Source organism: Ostrinia nubilalis, chromosome 3 (assembly GCF_963855985.1).
Source record: "Ostrinia nubilalis chromosome 3, ilOstNubi1.1, whole genome shotgun sequence".
Lineage (NCBI taxonomy): Eukaryota > Metazoa > Arthropoda > Insecta > Lepidoptera > Crambidae > Ostrinia > Ostrinia nubilalis.
Window position 1 is genome coordinate 17441002 of NC_087090.1, and position 19153 is coordinate 17460154.

Consider the following 19153-nt stretch of genomic DNA (forward strand, 5'->3'; position numbering starts at 1 on the left):
GACCGATCGCAGACGGACGTTCGCGATCGGGCCGCATCGAACGCATAAGGCGCCCGATCAGTTTCGAACCCAACTAGAGGGTTGCCCATCGCGGTGTTGGATGTGCCGGTATGCACAATACTTAATCTCTGCATATTTTAACTTGATCACGTTCACAGTGTCAGCACATTTATCACGTAGTGTTGATGCTGTGACGTCATTTACCTTTAATCTATATCGTATAAATACTAAGGTAGTTCACGTTAATAAACAGACTAACAACAACTCTTGTCGCAATCATACGGTCCCCTACCATGGCACATTGGACCAAAGTCCACTAGTGGGCCCGATCGAGGGGACAACGGACGCGGTCTGAGGGCGCTACGGTAGGCTCGGACGTCGGCTCAGGCCGTGTCCGGGGGACGGATTGGGGATGGGAATAATCCGGCTGTAGCCATGCCAAGTACAGAAAAAAAACAACAAAAACACATATATGCAGGCTATTAAAACAAAGAGGTAAAGATGAGAAAAAACTGTGCTTAAAGGCACCCGCTCAGCATTTATCGTGACATGCTCAAAAAGGCAAGTCACGAAGCTGGTCTTCCGCGGACGCCCTTGCTTATCGCGCATCCCTTGGAGAAGACACCGACTAAAGCCTGGTCCGTGAGCACGTAGAATTTTGTCCAATGACCCCAAGCTACCCATCCTTATCGCTCGCGCGTAATTATATTGCTGTCGCGACTGTGCGACGGGCGCCCGCAGTGAGTGTGCGAGCGCGACAGCAACATAATTACGCGCGAGCGATAAGGATGGGTAGCTTGGGGTCATTGGACAAAATTCTACGTGCTCACGGACCAGGCTTTAAAAATAATGTAACCGTAATTATAATAACAGTGAAAGTTCGATGTCTCTCCAAGGGGCGCGCAACGCAGGGATGTGTGTTTAATAAAGTGCTCTGACCTCGGTCGGCGTGCGGCCCGCGCGCGCGCCCGCGGCAGCGGCGACGGCGCGGGCGACGGCGGCGAGGCGGACCGCTTGCGGCGCCGCAGCGTCGGCGAGAACTCACATACGGGCGCGTTCTCCTTCTGTAGGGAAAATATAAAGTAACCAACATTTCTTATTATGTCAATGGACGACACAGAGAAAAAAGTACGTGAAAACAGTATAAGGCGATTATCACACTGCGCCGCGCACCGCCGCGGTACGCGGGACGACAGATTTAATCATTGTATGCAAGTACCTCAGTTTGTATAGAAATATCATACTAAAAAAAAAGTATTTTACTTTGGCGTACTCAAATATAATAAATAATATGCATTTATTTCGTCTTACAAATATTTTAATTAGTTAAAAATACTATACATAGACCCTAAATTATATTATCATTATATCCTTTTGCTCATAAGCTGCATCATTTGGTTGACACAATATTTTATTTTATTACAATAACTAATTTGTTTATAAATATTACACATTCGAGTAAACCTAGCGAATGTGTACTGTCTGTTTTGATTGTGCTATGTGGCTATCATGGACGACGTGCTGTCACTACTCTGCCGCAACACAGTTTTATTACTAGCGCGGAGGGTAGTTGTCAATCTCGCCTACCAATGTACTACATAAATTTTTAACATGTACCTTATTTAACATCACGATTGTGTTTTGGACAAATAAAGTTATTATTATTATATTATTATTATTAAATACGCGCGGCACAACACTGACAACGCGTCTGCGCGCGGGATTTTTTATATGAAATCACGCGGAGCGCGGCGCAGTGAGATAATCGCCTAATAGTAACATATAAAAATAAAAGTGCAGGTATTGAACAGTGCCACCTTATCGCAAGAGGTCCTATGTTGTACAGTCAACGTCAAATCACCTGTTACGAACCATTTGACGTAGACTGCTTAGTAGTTTAGGTAAACTAGGCAATATGTTCGCACCATATCTTTGTTATAATTAGAATAAGGTTGTTTGGCCATGACGCTTGACTATATGTACTTGAGTATAGGCCAGAGCATTTACTTGTAACAAGCAATGTTCTAGTGTCAGTGTCACCCTATCACGAATCAAACTTCATACCTGAATGTACCATTCGTAAGAAGAACGGTACATTACAAATTATTCTCTTTCTGTAGGAAAACCTGTGACAAAGGACCGCGTTTTGTACCTACCGAAGCGGCTTTTGGCTTTTATTCAGGAAGTCAAGAATCAAAATCAAATAACAGGATTACATACAGATACAGAATGCTAAATACGAGTTCTTGTGTCATGAATGGTATTCTAAAATCAATTATTCTTCATATATTCATTGATTCACACTGGCTCATCCAAGCAAGCAATAATATAAAAAAAGCAACAATACAATGAGGGCTATCGTTTTAGCGCTCACCAGTTAGCGCCACTGTAGAGTAAGGTCCTGTCACTTGCTAGTAGCGAAGACAGTGGCGCCAGCTGGTGAGCGCTAAAGTGGTAGGAGGACTATCGCATTTGCACTCATCAAGATGGCGCCACTGTAGAGTAAGGTCCTGTCAATCGCCAGGGGTGCCAACTGTTAAGTATAAAAACGATAGCCCTCATTAGCATTAATAAGTTAGTAATTAATTTACCTCTGCCTCGTCATTGGACAGCGCGGGCGAGGCAGTGTGCGCGTTGGCATTCTCCTCAACTTCGGTGGTGGAGTCGGGTTCCAGGTTCGAGCGCGGACGGGACACGCTTGGCTGAAACAACGGTGACCGGGTCATATTTGAGGATAGTGCAGTGGAAATATAGTTTATACTCGATTATTTCTAACCTATACAAGATATCAAAAAACTAGTTACTGATCCTGAAAGTACTTCATGAGCTCTATCAAACGAATACGAATACTCTATCAGACGAACATTTGAAAATTAAATGTTTTCACCTTCCAGTTTACTCTGTAATCAATTATTGGTACCGTTGAAAATCCGACTATAGCGACAGTGAAAGTTAGACCAGTTTCACAATAGTGCCCTAAAAATAATTTTAGAATCACATTCATACACATTATAAATATGTAAGTATAGGATTACACAAACTTAACTGGATAATTTTCGGGTACCCTTATAGGATTGAGGATTCACTTATTTGTCTGTCATCACACTCACGAGTAATTTTACAAACAACTTGATGACTAAGAGATTTTTCTTAAATTTTATGAGAATTGTATTTTTATAACAATTTATAAATTGTATGATTTCGTAAATTGTGAAATAAACGAATAACTTTATTGTGTTATTTATTAGTAGGATTTGAAATACAACAAATAGTTTTACCTTATCATTTCTCGGTGCGTCAAGCAACCAGCTGGGGCCTTCTAGCGGATTGTCCACTCTACTGCTGTGAACAAGACAAATAATCTAAAATAATCTGTGTCACTTAGTTATCGTTAGTATTTTTAATGGTGAAGCTGGTCTGCTAATTATTGGACTTCAACCTTTGAAAAAACCTTTTATGGGCGCCTTAAAAATTACAGGTGTGAGGAAGCGTTGTAGTGGCGTCACTGCAGCGTTTCTTCATCCTCACGCATTTAATTTGAAGGCATCCTTAGTCATTTAGCTTCCCAAAGGTGCAGTCCAGAAATGTAGCTAGGCAATTTTTTTTTTTTTCAATAAAAAAGGAGTCGAAATATCTTGCAACTTTCTAAAATAACATTTTGATACAAAATAGCCAGTATTATTGGAGACTACATTGGAAGTTTTTGAAGAACTTATTAATTATACCTTGGAGGTGTTTCTATTTCATCTTCAGGTTCCAAATCTTCAGTCACTGCATCCAGTCTCCGCCTAAAACGAATTAATAAAACAATGGTTACTGAAATATTTAGCAAATTAATTAGTAATATAATGGATGCGGGCAGCGAAGGACCGTTCATTGTGGAAAACCTTGGAGGTGGCTTTTGTCCAGCAGTGGACGTCATTCGGCTGAAACGAACGAACGATAAAATAATGTAACTCATTAATAAACGTCGCGGTAAGACCCGTGTCTTACTATTAAACTAATTGGTGTCTCTTACAGGATATTTAATTATGTAAGTATGCAATATTAGTAGCCCACACAAAAAGCTAGTTGTGATGCATACTGTACTATGCAAAAACAGACAAAAATATTTTAAATTTCCAAAATCTTTTCTTTTTCAATATTATAATAGTGTAGTACAATTAATGAAAATATGTACTTACGATTCTTCAAAGTCTTCTTCTGTAATATTTTGAGATTCATCAACAGATCTTTCGTGACTATCTGAAATAGTACAAAGAACATTTAAAATTTCTAATAAGTACAAATCGTATCAAAAACAGACTTCTCAGTCTAGTTTCTAAGCTTGTATGAATATAAATATAATGGTGAAGGGGTCGGACTGACCGACTCGTCATCTGAAGAAAACGAGTTCGAATCCTGCTGACGCTCGACTATTGTGGTGAGCCCAATCGTAAGCATTTTAGCTTAGTACGAGGGGCTAATGGTCAAAAATTTTATTTTTTTTCCTTTTAAAAAAAACAAGTGCTTTAGTACCTTCAAGGCCCAAGTCTCCAGTGCTATCCTCCATGTCATTCTGTTCTGTATCCGATTCCATGTTGTTCCCTGCCTGGTCGTGTAAGGCGGCGTCTATTCTCGTTAGAGGGATGTAAACGTCTGTAAAAGGAATGCATTGAAAATCTTAAAAAATTCAAATTCTTTATTTGCTTATAAATAGGGTAAATACATAAGTGGTGGATGGTATTTTATAAAAGTGCAGTCCTATTTAGCCAATGTCAGTTAGCATGCAAATTATAGATTAGGTAAATGTCGATTGGTATTACATATTATTATTATTAAATGTCGATTGATGTTACATACTATTAAAAGGAAGTAGGAGGCCATGTTAAGCTGAATCTGCACTAGAGGCAGCCTCAAATAGAGACGCTGCTTCAACCAGAGGCAAGACTCGTTGCGAGACACTTCGCCACGGACCGAGTCGCAATGAGGGCTATCGTTTTTATACTTAAGAGTTGGCACCCCTGGCGATTGACAGGACCTTACTCTACAGTGGCGCCGTCTTGATGAGTGCAAATGCGATAGTCCTCCTACCACTTTCGCGCTCACCAGTTGGTGCCACTGTCTTCGCTACTAGCAAGTGACAGGACCTTACTCTACAGTGGCGCTAACTGGTGAGCGCTAAAACGATAGCCCTCATTTCTTCGCTCGGGACGAAGCAGGCACTCGGCCCGAAGCTGACTCTAGCGGATACGCGTCTTTAGTATCACGTGGTGTCTAAAGTCAGCGACGAGCATGGCGCAAAGCGAGGCGGCAACCATCAAACCAATGGTATTCCTTGCTCTGCAGTCCATGTGCCAGTATATTGCTAAAACAGGTACAGTAGAATCTCGATTATCCGGATATCCGATTATACGGACTCATTCTTCACGGTTTCTAATTCAGGGTCTGGACCCATAAAAACCGAAGGCGCCGCCACCGTAACATGGTACGGACGTCTTCTTAGTTCATTGTTAAAAGAAATGGATGGCCAGAAATGGATGAACCAATGGTCTAAAATTTCGATTTTTAGAATCTAAAATGATGTATTGAAAACCATAGCTGGGCACCGTTAATCAAATAGTTAACTTCGTTAATCGTTAAACCGTTAATAAAAAAATTAACTTCGTTAAACGTTAAAACGTTACATTTCGCAAGATTTAACGCAAGTTAACGTTAATCGTTAATCCGTTAACACATGATAATAAAACGAAAAAAAAAATTGTATGCAAATTCGTCGTCCGACGTCTTTCGGCTGAAACGACGATTCTGAAATGCAGTTGTACTAAAACGAAAAAAATAATTGTACTTATGCAAGATTCAAATAATTTCGAAAACTTGTATCGCGCATGGAATTTATTCCTCTTTTATGTTTGCGCTACAAGCTTTCGACAACTACAACTGCATTTCAGAATCGTCGTTTCAGCCGAAAGACGTCCACTGCTGGACAAAGGCCTCCCCCAAGGATTTCCACAAAGACCGGTCCTGCGCCGCTCGCATCCAGGCACCTCCCGCGACCCTCACCATTTCAGAATAAAAGCTTGTTTTAAAAAAAGTTTAAAACACTTGACTATGGTCTTTGCCGACTAACCGACTAGCCGACTAATCGGCAATGCCGATCATTCTAATACCTACTTGTCCGAAGAATAATATCTAGATTTTCTCAAAGAAATATGAGTATCTAGATTTCTAAAGAGATAAATATAACTTCTTGAAAAATGAGATTTGATTAATAAGAGAAAAAATAAAAAGCAACATTGCAATCACCTAACAGTGCCTAAGATAGATGTCATAATTTTCAGAAGTCAGGGGTCAGAAGAGGTGTGACAATATGATCGCCTCCTGCTGGCCGAAGATGCGCACCGTGATATTCTTATCGACGTCAAAATGTATGGGCAAAATTGCGCTTATCGCGGCACGCATCCTAGGCCTACTGATTCCTCTCCACCCTCCACGGTGATGGTCAACGAGCTGGGGGCATGGAGGTACCTCCATCTGCATAGCACGAACTACCACCACCGTCGGTTAGGCAGGGCCCGCCATACAGGTGGGCAATTGCCGGGACGGACTGTAATATTTGATGGTTTTGTCCGGATCCCCATAGTTCTTCACACTAGCCTTAGTGTGGAGGTTAATGAGGAATTCTTCATCCTTCCGATGAGAGGAGCCCCACCACTTCCCCACAGGATAGGTATGCAATTCCATGCATTTTTCCCCGAAAAAAAGTGACATAATTTTCATTATATGGACAAATTACATATTTGATGATTTCCTGGTAATTTTAACTAATCTTAACTTTGCATGAATTTAGATTGATTGCCAAAATTTTAAATCAGGTGAAACCACTTTTTACTGATGTTTTGCTGTCAAAAGTGGTTTAGATAAACGCCCTTGGTCTACCTCATAATCATCTTGGTGATTATGAGTTTTATTTCAATCACATATTTAATTTTATAATGCGCCGAATAGTCGGCTTTCCCGACTAGTCGGCCCATCTCTACTTTTTAGTAGTATCTCAATCTCAGAGTCTTGGTTCAATTACAATACAATTTAGCACCAAAGTGCTTGAAAAGACAAATCCAGCAAACCCAAACTCGATAAGTTTCCACCGTTTCGTTTAGGAATTCCTATGGCCACCTCCTGACTCCATCATCAGGACCCTGGACATCATCTAGTACTAAAGTGCTCGAAAAGACAAATCCAACGAACCCAAATTCGATGCGATGCCGCCGTTTCATTTAGGAGTTCCTATGGCCACCTCATGACTCCATCATCAGACCAGCTCAATGGTACCATAACATTGCATTGTCATCGTACTTACATAAGTATATCAAATTTCAGCTCAATCGGTTCAGGAAAACTGCTCTTAAATTCAGTTGCAAGAGTTGTCCCACACATACAAACAAGTGTCGTTAGTGATCTGGTTACAAAAACTGTTGTTTTGGGTTCTGGAAGTTCTGGCCTGCTGTATCTTTTTGGTAAATAGGAGGTACTGGATTAACGATTAACGGACTTAGGATAATTTAACGGAAGTTAACAAGTTCGTTAAATTTTTTTAAAGTTAACTTAAAAGTTAATCCGTTAATAGAAATGTTAACTTCGTTAATTAACGATTAACGGATTAACGAGTTAATGCCCAGCTATGTTGAAAACCCTTTCTTTTGTAAAAAGTTAATTATTGTTTGATTTTACTTTGAAATCGATTATCCGGATTTTCGATTATCCGGAACACCCCTGGTTTTAATTGATCCGGATAATCGGGATTCTACTGTAAAGGGCAATAATAAAAGCAACATACCTTGTAACATGTGCATAGGCAGTGCTCTGGGCGTCACACTTCTGTTGAGTGATGAATTAGGACTCCTTGATGCTGTTCCTGAAAAATACAACATAGTCTTATAACCTCATGTTATCACCATCATTACACTAAACTATGTGCACCTGGCTTCTTATTTTATTATTTAAAAAAAAATTATTGAGCAATGAGGGCTATCGTTTTTATACTTAACAGTACAGGCAACCCTGGCGATTGACAGGACCTTACTCTACAGTGGCGCCATCTTGATGAGTGCAAATGCGATAGTCCTCCTACCACTTTAGCGCTCACCAGTTGGTGCCACTGTCTTCGCTACTAGCAAGTGACAGGACCTTACTCTACAGTGGCGCTAACTGGTGAGCGCTAAAACGATAGCCCTCATTTTTGGTCATTGTAACTGTCAAAAAGTTCAGCATAATCTACTGGTAATTTTCAAAAGATAATTAAACTCACTTGGATTGCTTGTGTTGAAAATGGCCCGGCTTAATGACACCACAGGCTGAATGGACTGTCCCCCAATCATCATTGGTGGCACTCGATGGACCCTATCATTGTTAGGCGTCCCCCCAATATTGCTCCATCTAGGGGACGCTGTGTCTAGCTGCTGTCTATCTCTCATATACGTTTTAGCCAGTTCTATGGTCCGCGCTACTGCTCCGGAGGCCTGAACCAGATGTGAAAGAGCCTCTTCGCTGGCTGATTGTAACGCAGCATCTAGTTTTCTGGCTTGGGCCGCTCCACCACTCCTGATTCGCTGTAAAATAGTAAAGCAGTTTAATTTTACTATGTTTCATGGTATTTAAACAGAAAAATTACTGTAACTATAGTATTTTGCCTCCAATCAAAACTTGCTAATCATTTGCATATTTTTTTTTGTTTGTTATTTATTTTATTTGGTGCACAAAACATAAGCCACAAGTTGTGGTCCACAAGCAACCAATGAAGTATACTTATAATTATTATTGTAGTTTAACAAAATAATATTGATAAGGTTTTTTACCAGAGGCATAGTTTGGCAGCCAAAGGCCCAGGTGAGAAAAAAACTGGGGTATTAACTAAATTAGGTTCCATAAGGTCAAAATATAAATACTTGTACTAAAACAGAAGTCTTTTAGGGCAATATCCTGTATTGTTTCAGTAATCTGTAGTTTTATTTGCCTACATTTTAACATACATTCTAGAGGTAGAATTTATAGCTAGTTCAATGAGGTTTGCTGGTCAGGGCTTCGAGGGCCCCTGAGCTGAGCGGCCTCAGTACACGGCACCGCTTAGCGCTCTAAGCTACGCCATTGATATTGATACATGAAACTACTGCGACATGACTAAGAGACTTCATAGTAATGATAAACGCCTATTATGTACTCACACTGAGCTTCAGTCGCAGTTCATTTATTTCTTTCATCAGTTCGAGCTTCTCGTTCTCTCGCTGTGCTGCAGTCATCTTCCAGTATTGCACTTTTTGCACCAATTCATTGTTTTTCTCCCTGAGATCTTTGATCTCGTCTTCGGGAGTCGACATCGTGTGTAAAGCTTGTAGTATGGCCACAGAACACTCAAAAGCGATAAAATTGACTTTTAACACTAATAAAATAAATGAAATTCAATAAAACAGAAAAAATCCACAACAAAATCATGCAACAACGGTTACGGAAGAAAGTACTAGGGAGGGCAGCGATGTTGTCAAATGCCAAAGTGAGTGAATAATAATCGATAACAAATTGTTTTTCTTTGGAATAAACCTCGTTTCAATGGTAAATTGTAAATTTTTTCGTCGCGAGTAGCGGCAAAAAACGGCTACTCCGGCAGTCCAGAGCCCCGATTACGGTAATTTTTAACGTCTCCAATCCAGAGGCGTTTCATCGATTCTGCGATATGATTGGTCAAAACATTTTTGACCAATAGTTACGGGACTATTCCCACCTCTCGTTCCCACCACTGCAACTCCTGTGTAGCCAGGATCTACAGCTTGACCGCCACAAAAACCCAACCAATGAAGGTCAAGTTTGTCCCGGGGGAAAGTTAAACTGTCATTGGACCCGCAACGAAATTAATCAGAAGAACATAGGAGGAGTTCGAAATTAAGGTTCGACTTCCCTCCATTGCAAAGCGGATGACAGGTGACAAACAAAGGTTTAGAAACCTTTAAGAAAAAGATTATGCACCACGGACAATAAATTAAATTAAGGGGGCCTATCTTATGAGCAATTAGCAACTACCTGCCAATAATATTTTTCACAAAATCGCTTAAAAGCACGGAATTTTTTCCTTGTCGTGACCAATAGTTAGCTGTTTTGACCAATCGTATCGCAGAATCGATGAAGCGCGTCTGAATTGCAGACGTTAAAAATTACCGTGATCGGGGCTCAGTGCCCCAATTGCGCTAAATATTTTAAACTAAAACGCGACTAGACGACGAACGTGAATCACAAATTCTTCTCTCGCGGTGTCGCTTTGACAGCTCTACTTAGCTTCATCAAACGAAAACAAATCGCAACTGCTTCTTTGTGTAAAAGCAAGTCAAACGCCTTCATGAACATTTGCTGTGTTTTAGTGAAAAAACAAGGTGTGCTTAATTAAATTCGTTGTTTCGTCTTTGTTTGCGCCTAAACTTTACCGCGATACCGAATTGCACATCAGGTGGAATGAAAATGGAGTGTGGACTAGAGATGAAACGCGAATGAATTTAGAGACAAACATTACAAATTAGGGCAATCGGGGCACAGCTTCCCTAAAAAAGTAACAAAAGTGACAGTTGTTATCGCGGAATCGCCCACGGTTTTTTTTTATATAGAGTTGCATACTTTGCTCCGTCAAAGTGTTTAGTGCCCGTTTTTTCAACATCAATCCCTAATCCTAATTTTTAAGTGACTCATATGAAAACAAAATGTCTGTTATGTGTCATTTAACAATTTGGGATTGATGGTGAAAACGGGCATAGGAGTCTCTAGGAGAGCGTGTTAATTCCGCGATCTTCACCAGCATTAGTCCTAGCCTAATAGGAGGCCTACCTACACATTACGTCTTCCGGTTCTCAAGAACTTTTCTGCCCCATCAATCATCATTTCTACGAATAATGTGCCTACTGCTTATGCTAAAAAAACTTAAATTTTGTAGGAAAGTATATTCTCAAATTAATTAACATTATAAAGAGTAAAATTGATTTTTAATTAATCGATTATTTTTCCTCAATGTCACATCCCTAAAAGTACTCGACATTTTGACAGTACTTGTACTCAATGACACTGTCACTGTGACATTCAATGGCTTTTTTTATTTTAACGATTGATTGATATTTAAAAAAAATATTTTTTTAGGTGGGCATAGCATGGCAACATCAGTATCACAAAGTACTTTTTTGATCAGTATTTACATCTGTCAAAAACGGCGTGTCGCATACACACCGTTTTTGAGGTTATATTTTCTGCAAACATTGGATTAGCGTGTTATTTTCATTTAATTTGCCGCAATGTCCTTCCGTGGTAGAGGCGGTGGTGGCGGTGGCGGTGGCCGCGGCGGCGGTGGACGAGGAGGCTTCGGCGGACGCGGCAGAGGCTTCGGCGGCGGAGGTAGAGGACGCGGCGGCGGCGGCGGTGGCTTCAGACAGCAAGATGCTGGACCTCCGGAGAGCGTGATTCCACTGGGCCACTACGGCTGGACGGTGCAAGACGACCTAGTCTGCAAAGTGGACATCGAGGACGTCCCGTACTTCAACGCTCCCATCTTTTTAGAAAACAAAGAGCAAATCGGAAAGATAGACGAGATATTCGGGAATCTGCGCGATTACTACGTGTCAGTGAAGCTCGGGGAGAACATTAAAGCGAAAAGCTTCAAGGACGGACAGCAATTTTTCATCGATCCGGCGAAGCTGTTGCCGCTGAAGAGATTTCTGCCGCAGCCGCCGGGCGCGAAGAGAGGCGGCGGCCGTGGACGGGGCGGCCCTAGGGGAGGATTCGGTGGCCGCGGCGGAGGCGGTGGCTTCGGCGGTCGCGGCGGCGGCGGCGGCTTCGGTGGGCGAGGCGGCGGCGGTGGATTCGGCGGCCGCGGCGGTGGAGGCAGAGGCGGCGGCTTCAACCGGGGAGGCGGCGGCGGCTTCGGCCGAGGCGGGGGCGGCAGAGGCGGCGGCTTCCGAGGTGGCAGGAGATAGTGACGTTATATTGAAAAGACTAATCAAATTGACCAAGTGTATAAAATTGATAAAAATGTGCTTGAGGCCCTCGCCACACGAGTTTGACTAAGAATTAGGTGATGATGTTGTTGTTGCTTAAGTCAGTGGCATAGTTTTTAAGTGAATTCATGTAATACACCTAATTTTACCATTACTTTTATGTAATGTCTGGCTTGAGAGATTAGTTTTCTAGGCTTTATTACTTGTATGTCAACTATTGATTTACTTAGATGTACAGGTACAATGAATTTAAAACTACATAGCTGAATGTAGAATTTTAGGTTAAGATTCACAACAGCAATAACTGTTGTTACTTTTAAGAGTTTGAGCATTAGAACACTTGTGTGGCGAGGGCCACACAAATTAATGTTATGTATAAGTTACATAAAAATATACATTTCCTTAATAACTTTGTTTTTCTATTTTTTTGGATGTCATTGATCTTAAAACCCATTTAATAGTTCTTCAAGAAAATCATGATAAATTTGTCAGTTGAAACTTGGTGATGATCACAAAAAAACAATTTTATAACCTTATCAATCCATTACCTATATTATTCATTTATAAATACATTTATTACACTACAAAAAATTAACCTATGAATCTAAATTCTCTAGTTCTGCCTTCCCACCGCTGGGGACATAATCAAAGGCTAATGCCCTGCCTCGGTGATTGAAGATGTAGAAAGAAGGAAGGTTCCGCTGGGTCTCCCACTTGATGTTGTTCAGTTCAGCAGCTGCCTGGATCTCTCGAAGATTCCCAGCCACATTGAGGACTCCCCACATCACTGCAAATAGACTGGTTACAGCTTGCACTACAATCTGAAATACACCAAGAAGTAAGCTTTAGTTCAGTGGCCTAATATCAACATAATTCCTGTAAGAAAAGATTGATTGTATTGGGTTTATTTAATGTTGAAAGAAAACTTTGTCAATGTGATAAGCTATTATTATTAAGCATTATTATGCTTTTCTGTTTGTTGGTGAAACTAAAGCGATACCACAGGTAGCCTGTAGTGTCTCCAGTGTCCCATATGTGTGGTAAGAGATTTAGAAGGAAAATTATTTACTAAATAAAATACACCCTTACATCTAATGGTAATGTTGTAAATTCCTGTGCGGTAATTCGTAGATAAGAACGATCTGAAAAGTGAGGAAACAAATTAATTAAGCTAACAATCAATGAATGTACTAAAATACTATTGGTTTAGGAAATAATTTACTTACGTTGGGCAGCAGAAAATGCTGAATGGAACAGCGATATGAATCCAACAATAACAATAATTTTATGGAAAGATGCCATTATTTAACTGTAACTTAATGCTTATTGAAAATATCTACAATAGTAAATAGGCACAAACCCAAAGGATTTTGTTTTATAGGATTTTATTTGGAATTTTCATCAATTTCTTTACACAGGCCTGAGCTGTCAAATCTGTCAATGTCATTTTTCAGTGTTGCGTTTAGTTCGTTTTAGTTCTTTTATAAAATTATCTATTGCATCCCCAAAGTAAGCGAAATTCTGACCAACTCCGGTTCATTAATTTAATCCGTATAGAAAGCATAAAGAACGATTTCATTGCAGCTTCACTCAGCCAGCATCAGCCTCCGCTTTTTTACATTTCTAATGACACTATTGACAGCATAGAGAAAAGTAATTGACAGTTCGTAAATGCATGGGATGTCACTGTCAGTGTCAGTTTCAGTTTTCCCCAAATTCAGGGAGATAATGAATAATGGAACTGATGGTTACATATTTCTATAGTGTCATTTTTTCGTCAAAATAACGTAACCTCGGTATCGATAATAATTTTTAAAAATATGTAGTGTAAAAAAAATCCATAAAAACAATTTTCTATCCTTTGCGGGCTTGTGTTCAAACTACAAGGCTTTGAAATAACAAATAAAAAAAGTAAAAATCTAATATGAGGCTCAAAGAGCATAAAAGAGTAAGAGACGGCACTCCATAGATATTTTTTGAGCTCACGCACACATATGCATTTTAGAGAACGACCCGCAAATCTTTACCAACCGCACAAACTACAGGCGGAGCTACCAACATAATGCCTTATTTTCTGACAGTATTAGTGACGTTCGTAATAACTTATCGATTATCGATACTTTGCTAGGGTTGTAATTGCATATCGATATCTAGTATAGGAACCTTCAATATTTTAATGATTACTATTTTTATTTTATACTATGTGTAAGTAAAACGAAGTTTTGTAACGTAAATTATTTATTTCGAAATAAAATAGGTATTTTACAATAAGTATTGAACATGACATAGCAGTTGTAGGCATGAGGAATTATTGAAAATTATAACAAAGTACAGAAATGATAATTTTGTAAACTTTTATTTTCACAACTTTTTCTAAGAAAAAATAGGATTTTTATTTATAAACATCTTTAATTTTCTTATCAGCTGATCGAACCTCAGCCCTAAGATTACTTTTCAATGCTTTGTTGCTGTGCTTTTTTACTTTTGTCAGCAAAATTGTTTTCACTTTTTATGAAGCTGTCATTAATGATTTTACAACTTTTTCTTAGAAAAAGGTAACTTAATATTTTAAACATCTTATCATAAATTTATTTATTATGTTGTTGACATTTAAACCAACTAAAATTACAATTTGTACTCAACATTAAGAAAATGAATTTTCCAACATTTTCCATATATATCTGGTCGGCAATATGGTCATGATAAAATTGTTTAGCTTCATTTACGGTGGTACATAATTGAATTGTTGGATAAACGAGACTTTTTTTATCATGCCACCATTCGCGAAGAGATATATATGCATACAAATCATTGTCAACAGGAGTTTTCACGCTCAAACACTCTTCACAAATTAAACAAGAACTGTTCTGTAATAGTTTGGCAGCTAAATACCCGCTTACATATACTACTGGTTGGTTTTCAAGGCTACACAAATTTTCAATGGGCTGTTCTAAGTTTTCAGGGTCCGGGATAGACAACACAGGATAAAATTCAGTGTCTGTGGAATCTTGAACATTAATTTTTATTTCTGTTGTTTTTAAATTAGTTTTTAAAATGTCTTTATATTCCAGCATATGTTTATTGTTGTCTGCTTCACAATTAGCACTTCTGCTATGAGGCACTTTCAGCCCAGTAACCATGCTTGTTTTAAGCGCTGCAGTAAAGTGCGTGATAGTGGGATTTCTATTGGTTACACTGTGTTGCCTAATGATTCCAAATAAGTTTTCCAGAGAGTCTTGGTTAAACTGTCTAAGGTTCATATATTTAAACCCTTCATTCTTTAACTTTTCCCAAATATCGTTTAAGGATTTGATAGATATTTGATATCCCTTTACGCATTTAACATTTTTTAGTATCGTGTTTTCTGCTGTTATAAATTTTATGGTTTTTAACTTATCAGTATAAAAGGTCCAAGACTCAATGTGATTACTTGATGTGGAAACATTTTCCCGGATCCCTTTCTTTACGTCATTTAAAGATGATGGACCATTTGTACAATCAAATAGTTTATCTAACTGTTCAATCACAAATGCTGGATCATTGCAATCAGAAACTTCTTTCCATGCCATCATTTTTAAAATAGCTGCCACGGTATTACTCAGAGCATGCGCAGCATACTTCACCCTCATCTTAGTTTTGAATGTTGGATTTACAATGGTACTATTCAGTTTTTTAATATTTAAAAAATTTCTGTTGTGTTCTTCTGCAACTACCTTCGCTATATTCCTTATTGTTTTTTTTTGCATTTTGTAACTGTCGCCAAAGCCTCTTCTCTTTAATTGTAAATGTTGATGAAGTGTCTGTAATAAAAACATTTCCATTAGTAAAAAAAACAACATTAAAGCAAATTGAAATGAATATTGGTTAATTAATCAGCAATTTTACTTAGTTTTTTAAATTAGGTATGTTTTATCTTACCTTTCATTTCAATGTTTTTCTTAGGTCTTTTATAACTGTGGACTAATATTTCTGCCTGTGCATCTTGATGGCAAATGTTTTTATCATCTGAAATATTATAAATATGCAAATTAGTTTAAAATTTATTTTGTTGTTTTATGAAACATATTATTTCCAAATCAATCAATCATTATCAAGTTTTAAAAAAATGCAAAGACAGGATAATGATAGCTCTTCTCATAAAATATGAAGCGTGGGCCCACCTTCAATAACAATGACATAATATTAAATTAAAGGCATTTAGAGGTTTTAATGTTCTGCATTCTGGATGCGGTCTGCGGGTATGTCAAGACAATCTGTAAGTGGTCGTGATAAGGCAATCAGTCACGTGTGCTTTGCGTTCTTTGTTCGTATCCGCACGGTCAAATCGCATTAATATAAAATGTACAGAAACCTAGAATGTTGTACATATAAGTTCATTTTGACCTGACTGCAGACTGCAGAACGCATCCAGGGTGGCATTCTTTAGTTTGAGGGAAGGCATATTTTAGAAGGTAAATAATTAGTTTGTACACTTACCATGAGTAATGGGTTTATAGGTCATATGTTCTGGTGCATTGGAAGTAGAAGGAAGAGGTTCAAAAGTTGTTTTCGCAGAAATACCAGAATCTGGTATATCCACAGCTCCCAAACATGTTGAATTTAGTTGTTTGGTTGTAGTTGTAAGGGGAACTGAAAGCAGATAATGAAATGTGAATTGGGTAATAAAATGTCATGTTCTTACCCAACTTTAGGGTACAATCAGTCTAGTACATGTCTTGCTCACATTAAAAATTACTAGCTTATAAATATTATTAAACTAGCTGACCTGGCTAATTAATGTAGATTGCCTAAAATTTTTCAAATTGGTCCGGTACTTTTTTTGAAGAATTTGTATTACACAAATTACTAAAGTCCCTCTAACTCAACACACATTCTAAGCTAAATTGTGTTACGAGTGGGTTTACTACAATATTCAAGCTGTGGGGTTCTAACCCGCACTTTAGGCTATCTTGGCTCGAGTTACGGAGCCGATCAAATACAAACAAACAATTAAATATTTCCTTTTTATATTATTAGTATAATTTTAGATAAACATACCTCGTTCAACTGGATTTGACTTCTTTGGAATGCAATATGAATGATCATAAAGAACTGTAACAAAGTATAGATATAATTAATAATTGAAATTATATATTATTTATTGATAAGCATACAACACATGTTTGTGGTTACAAAGAAAGAACCTTGTTAAATTGCATTCGGTTGGTTTGTTTTGGAAACCAAAGAAAATTAATTAAGACATCTAAAGAAAAATTGATAGATAGTAAATTAAATTAAAAAAAAATAATTGAAGTCATCATCATACCTGTCTTGAGGTTTTCTTTATTGGAGTCTTTTACATGAAGAGGAAACTCTGTCAAAACTTCATCTGGCAAGATGGGATTGCTCAATTCCAGTGTTGGAATAGCTGAGTTCTTCAGCCGAGTTCCTTTGGCATTGAAGGATTCAGGAGTGAAGTGCCCACCACAAACAAACTTCAGTTGGTGTAACTTTTCAATAGGTACATATGCTAAGTCTTCTAAGCCAGCATTTTTAACCCACATTCGACAACTGAAATAAGAAATACCTATTAGAAAAGAAAAAGAATAACAAACTGAAATTTATTCATCAACTAATTTCTTTTAGTATTGTTATGCAATTCATTTGCAGAGTACGAAACAAAATACTGAAATTAAAAATTGGTTATGGTTATTTACTGTATGATTAAAAATATTAATCCCAGCCTTTAAGTTTACACAATCAGTAAAATTATCTTGTAATAAATGAGTGTTATTAGAAACTCACCGGTCAGAATCCAGAGGAAACCTACTCAAAAGTAAGGGTGATCCACCACGACTTCGCCTCTTATTACAAATAACGCACTTCTTGTTGTTTCTACTCTCCATTATCAGTAGAAGCCTAAAATGAAATAGGTATTAATTAAACAAAGCCTATAATTTCTCTCCAACCAGTGTCAATGCCCTGGTTCATGCATTTACCAGTTTTGAAAGTACATTTACATTTTCATCACATAGGGTTGTTTTTAATGAAAAATAGATTTGTAATAGATGTAATATTTCAAGTAAGTAGATAACATACCCATTAAACAGAAAAGTAAATAAGAGTTTAAACTTCTGTAGAAGTTGAAACACAGCTTATTTAAAAGAGTCTCTATCTCACAAAAAACATAACACTGAACAGCAAACTTTATCACGCCCGATACGGAGGAACTTAATCAACTCAACGTAAACGACAGAAAAGTTTATTTACAGTAATATTGCACCAAATCTGAGAAAATAACTTCACACGAATCAATTCGCCGGTTAAAAACTCAAACTCAATTGACTGACAGACATTTTTTTTCATTTGTCAAACTAACAATACTACCAACATAAGGACACTAACAATTATTTTTAGTGTGGTGGTATTGATCCGCGGGTTCCCCTGCTATAGTGAAATCAATCCAAAATGCACTTTATTGCTTAAGGGATAAGGTTGTATATCAATTGCTACATATAGAGACTAGTTTTTGTATGAGAAGTGTCTACCCACTGATGAGGCTGGTCACCAGTGGGTAGACACTTCTCATACAAAAACTAGTCTCTATATGTAGCAATTGATATACAACCTTATTCTCTAAGTAATAAAGTGCATTTTGGATTGATTTCACTATAGCAGGGGAACCCGCGGATCAATACCACCATACTAAAAATAATTGTTAGTGTCCTTATGTTGGTAGTATTGTTAGTTTGACAAATGAAAAAAAATGTCTGTCAATTGAGTTTGAGTCATAGAGAAAAGTAATACATAGGAAATAGAGAACCCTCTCTGTCAAATTTTTGAACCTACTAATTGACAGCCTGGTGTTAAATTCCCTGTACTTAACCTACGTACGTAACGCTCACATACATACATAGTCCACGCACACATACATACATAAAGTCCACGCACACATACACACAGTTCACGCACACATACACACAGTTCACGCACACATAGGCCCTCATAACCTTCAAAGAATTATTGTTTTTTTGATGTACAATGTAGAATTTTTTCAAATCCATTATTTTGAAAGTATTTATCTTTATGGTGTACGTATTGTATTATTTTCAAAACAATGGATTTGGAAAAATTCTACATTGCACATGGAAATGCAAATAAACAAAAACTTTTCA

The 19153-nt window shown here is 38.1% G+C and overlaps 4 protein-coding genes across 4 annotated transcripts; 1 reads left to right on the forward strand and 3 right to left on the reverse strand.

The window, feature by feature from the left end:
• Window positions 1-360: 360 nt before the first annotated feature.
• LOC135088195 (uncharacterized) lies at window positions 361-9488 on the reverse strand. The gene is made up of 10 exons (XM_063983086.1): window positions 9201-9488; window positions 8288-8588; window positions 7817-7894; window positions 4519-4638; window positions 4185-4245; window positions 3726-3788; window positions 3279-3342; window positions 2592-2702; window positions 940-1064; window positions 361-427 (listed from the first exon to the last, which is right to left on the reverse strand). The coding sequence occupies exons 1-10, from the start codon at window positions 9351-9353 to the stop codon at window positions 361-363; spliced, it is 1143 nt and encodes a 380-aa protein (XP_063839156.1). The 5' UTR covers window positions 9354-9488.
• A 1717-nt stretch (window positions 9489-11205) lies between these two features.
• Window positions 11206-12408, forward strand: LOC135088380 (probable H/ACA ribonucleoprotein complex subunit 1). Its single transcript, XM_063983229.1, has one exon. It carries the CDS (start codon window positions 11301-11303, stop codon window positions 11976-11978), a length of 678 nt encoding a protein of 225 aa, XP_063839299.1. The 5' UTR covers window positions 11206-11300; the 3' UTR covers window positions 11979-12408.
• A 114-nt stretch (window positions 12409-12522) lies between these two features.
• On the reverse strand, window positions 12523-13363 carry LOC135088381 (ER membrane protein complex subunit 5). The gene is made up of 3 exons (XM_063983231.1): window positions 13226-13363; window positions 13089-13141; window positions 12523-12820 (listed from the first exon to the last, which is right to left on the reverse strand). Exons 1-3 carry the CDS (start codon window positions 13299-13301, stop codon window positions 12596-12598), a joined length of 354 nt encoding a protein of 117 aa, XP_063839301.1. The 5' UTR covers window positions 13302-13363; the 3' UTR covers window positions 12523-12595.
• Window positions 13364-14271: 908 nt separating this feature from the next.
• Window positions 14272-18388, reverse strand: LOC135088382 (THAP domain-containing protein 5-like). Its single transcript, XM_063983232.1, has 6 exons — window positions 17784-18388; window positions 17305-17549; window positions 17037-17090; window positions 16476-16628; window positions 15918-16004; window positions 14272-15799 (listed from the first exon to the last, which is right to left on the reverse strand). The coding sequence occupies exons 1-6, from the start codon at window positions 17882-17884 to the stop codon at window positions 15672-15674; spliced, it is 768 nt and encodes a 255-aa protein (XP_063839302.1). The 5' UTR covers window positions 17885-18388; the 3' UTR covers window positions 14272-15671.
• Between the last annotated feature and the right edge of the window lie 765 nt (window positions 18389-19153).

Excerpts from the sequence above, each read along its gene's own strand:
- LOC135088195 (XM_063983086.1), bottom strand. The coding sequence starts at position 9,353 with ATGTCGACTCCCGAAGACGAGATCAAAGATCTCAGGGAGAAAAACAAT. Across the intron at positions 8,589-9,200 it reads AACTGCGACTGAAGCTCAGT|CGAATCAGGAGTGGTGGAGC; the intron begins GTGAGTACATAA and ends ACTATTTTACAG. Across the intron at positions 428-939 it reads CGGGCCGCACGCCGACCGAG|CCGGATTATTCCCATCCCCA; the intron begins GTCAGAGCACTT and ends GCATGGCTACAG.
- LOC135088380 (XM_063983229.1), top strand. The coding sequence starts at position 11,301 with ATGTCCTTCCGTGGTAGAGGCGGTGGTGGCGGTGGCGGTGGCCGCGGC.
- LOC135088381 (XM_063983231.1), bottom strand. The coding sequence starts at position 13,301 with ATGGCATCTTTCCATAAAATTATTGTTATTGTTGGATTCATATCGCTG. Across the intron at positions 13,142-13,225 it reads AGCATTTTCTGCTGCCCAAC|ATCGTTCTTATCTACGAATT; the intron begins GTAAGTAAATTA and ends CTCACTTTTCAG. Across the intron at positions 12,821-13,088 it reads TTACAACATTACCATTAGAT|ATTGTAGTGCAAGCTGTAAC; the intron begins GTAAGGGTGTAT and ends GGTGTATTTCAG.
- LOC135088382 (XM_063983232.1), bottom strand. The coding sequence starts at position 17,884 with ATGGAGAGTAGAAACAACAAGAAGTGCGTTATTTGTAATAAGAGGCGA. Across the intron at positions 17,550-17,783 it reads TTTCCTCTGGATTCTGACCG|TTGTCGAATGTGGGTTAAAA; the intron begins GTGAGTTTCTAA and ends TTCTTATTTCAG. Across the intron at positions 17,091-17,304 it reads TAAAGAAAACCTCAAGACAG|TTCTTTATGATCATTCATAT; the intron begins GTATGATGATGA and ends ACTTTGTTACAG.